The sequence below is a fragment of the Arachis duranensis genome, chromosome 10 (assembly GCF_000817695.3).
Source record: "Arachis duranensis cultivar V14167 chromosome 10, aradu.V14167.gnm2.J7QH, whole genome shotgun sequence".
NCBI classification, from domain to species: Eukaryota; Viridiplantae; Streptophyta; class Magnoliopsida; order Fabales; family Fabaceae; genus Arachis; species Arachis duranensis.
Genome location: NC_029781.3, coordinates 5549606 through 5550800, shown reverse-complemented (window position 1 = coordinate 5550800; position 1195 = coordinate 5549606). Strand labels below are relative to the sequence as shown.

The window sequence follows — 1195 nt, the reverse complement described above, 5'->3', positions numbered from 1 at the left end:
CTTTTTGAATTATCCAACAACCGCCAAAACAAATGCATGTACATCGATAATGATATTAGTGAGTGGCCATTCAGTTTAAGAAATATTACATATATTGGTTTTCAATATCGATAAAGTGAGAGAGGATAAATAGTTTATTTTGTATATTATAAAAAATATATAATTTTTCATTCAATTTATGTAGTTGGCTGGCACCGTCCCATGATATTATGTTTAAATAACAAAAAGTGAAAATTGAAACGCTGAATTTGCACAGTGGCCATCCAGATTCCAGACCGCACTATGGTTTTGATTTCTGAACCAAGTTGCGCTTCTGTTTTTAAAATTAAATTAAAAAAATCAAATGAGTTTATTTTATATCATTTATAATTAAAATAGTAATACTTTGACGTATTGAGTAGGATAATGGCTCAGAAGCCATAGGCTGGGGAACCATCAATTTGATTGCTCTATACTTTCTGATGATATGACGTCAGCTTCACGGGGACCCTCTGGCCCGTCTGATTGCGTGTGGATTTCCTCTAAACAAAATAACCAAAGCACTCCACTCTCAGTCTTGGGATTGTCAAACTTAATCAGCGTAGACCGCCACGTCACCCGCCCGATACTCGAGAGCATCCAATCACATACTCCCACGTGGACCCTCTCCAATCATACCCGCGTATAAATACCCCCTTTCCCTCCCGCTTTCCATTCACCTCATCTTTCAATCTTCATAGAATCTTTGACCCTCTAAGATGGCCTCTAATTACCACATTGCCACGCTGTTGGTTCTGCTTCTCGTGAACTCCACGGGAGGGGCGCTAGTACAGCAGCAGCCCCTCGTTCTCAAGTACCACAACGGCCAACTCCTCAAGGGAAGGATCACCGTTAATCTCTTATGGTACGGCACCTTCACTCCAATCCAACGCTCCATAATCGTTGACTTCATAAACTCCCTCAGCTCCGGTGGTCCACCACAGCCTTCCGCAGCATCCTGGTGGAAAACAACTGAAAACTACAAAGGTGGAGGCTCCTCTGCTCTCCTCGTAGGGAAGCAAATCCTACACCCGGCTTATTCCCTCGGAAAGTACCTCAAATCAACGCACCTCCTTTCTCTCGCTTCCAGCTTCAACGACGTGTCCGCCATCAACGTCATTTTAACGGCTAAGGACGTTTCCGTTGATGGTTTCTGTTCGAGCCGTTGCGGAACTCA

At 43.1% G+C, this 1195-nt stretch overlaps 1 protein-coding gene across 1 annotated transcript in view; it reads left to right on the top strand.

Moving 5' to 3' along the window:
- Window positions 1-685: 685 nt before the first annotated feature.
- LOC107468719 (protein EXORDIUM-like 2) overlaps window positions 686-1195 on the top strand; it is a 1078-nt gene continuing 568 nt past the window's right edge. Inside the window, exon 1 of the mRNA XM_016088066.3 lies at window positions 686-1195. This exon is cut by the window's right edge and continues 568 nt beyond it. Within this exon, the coding sequence (XP_015943552.2) occupies window positions 738-1195 (458 nt within the window). The 5' untranslated portion in view covers window positions 686-737.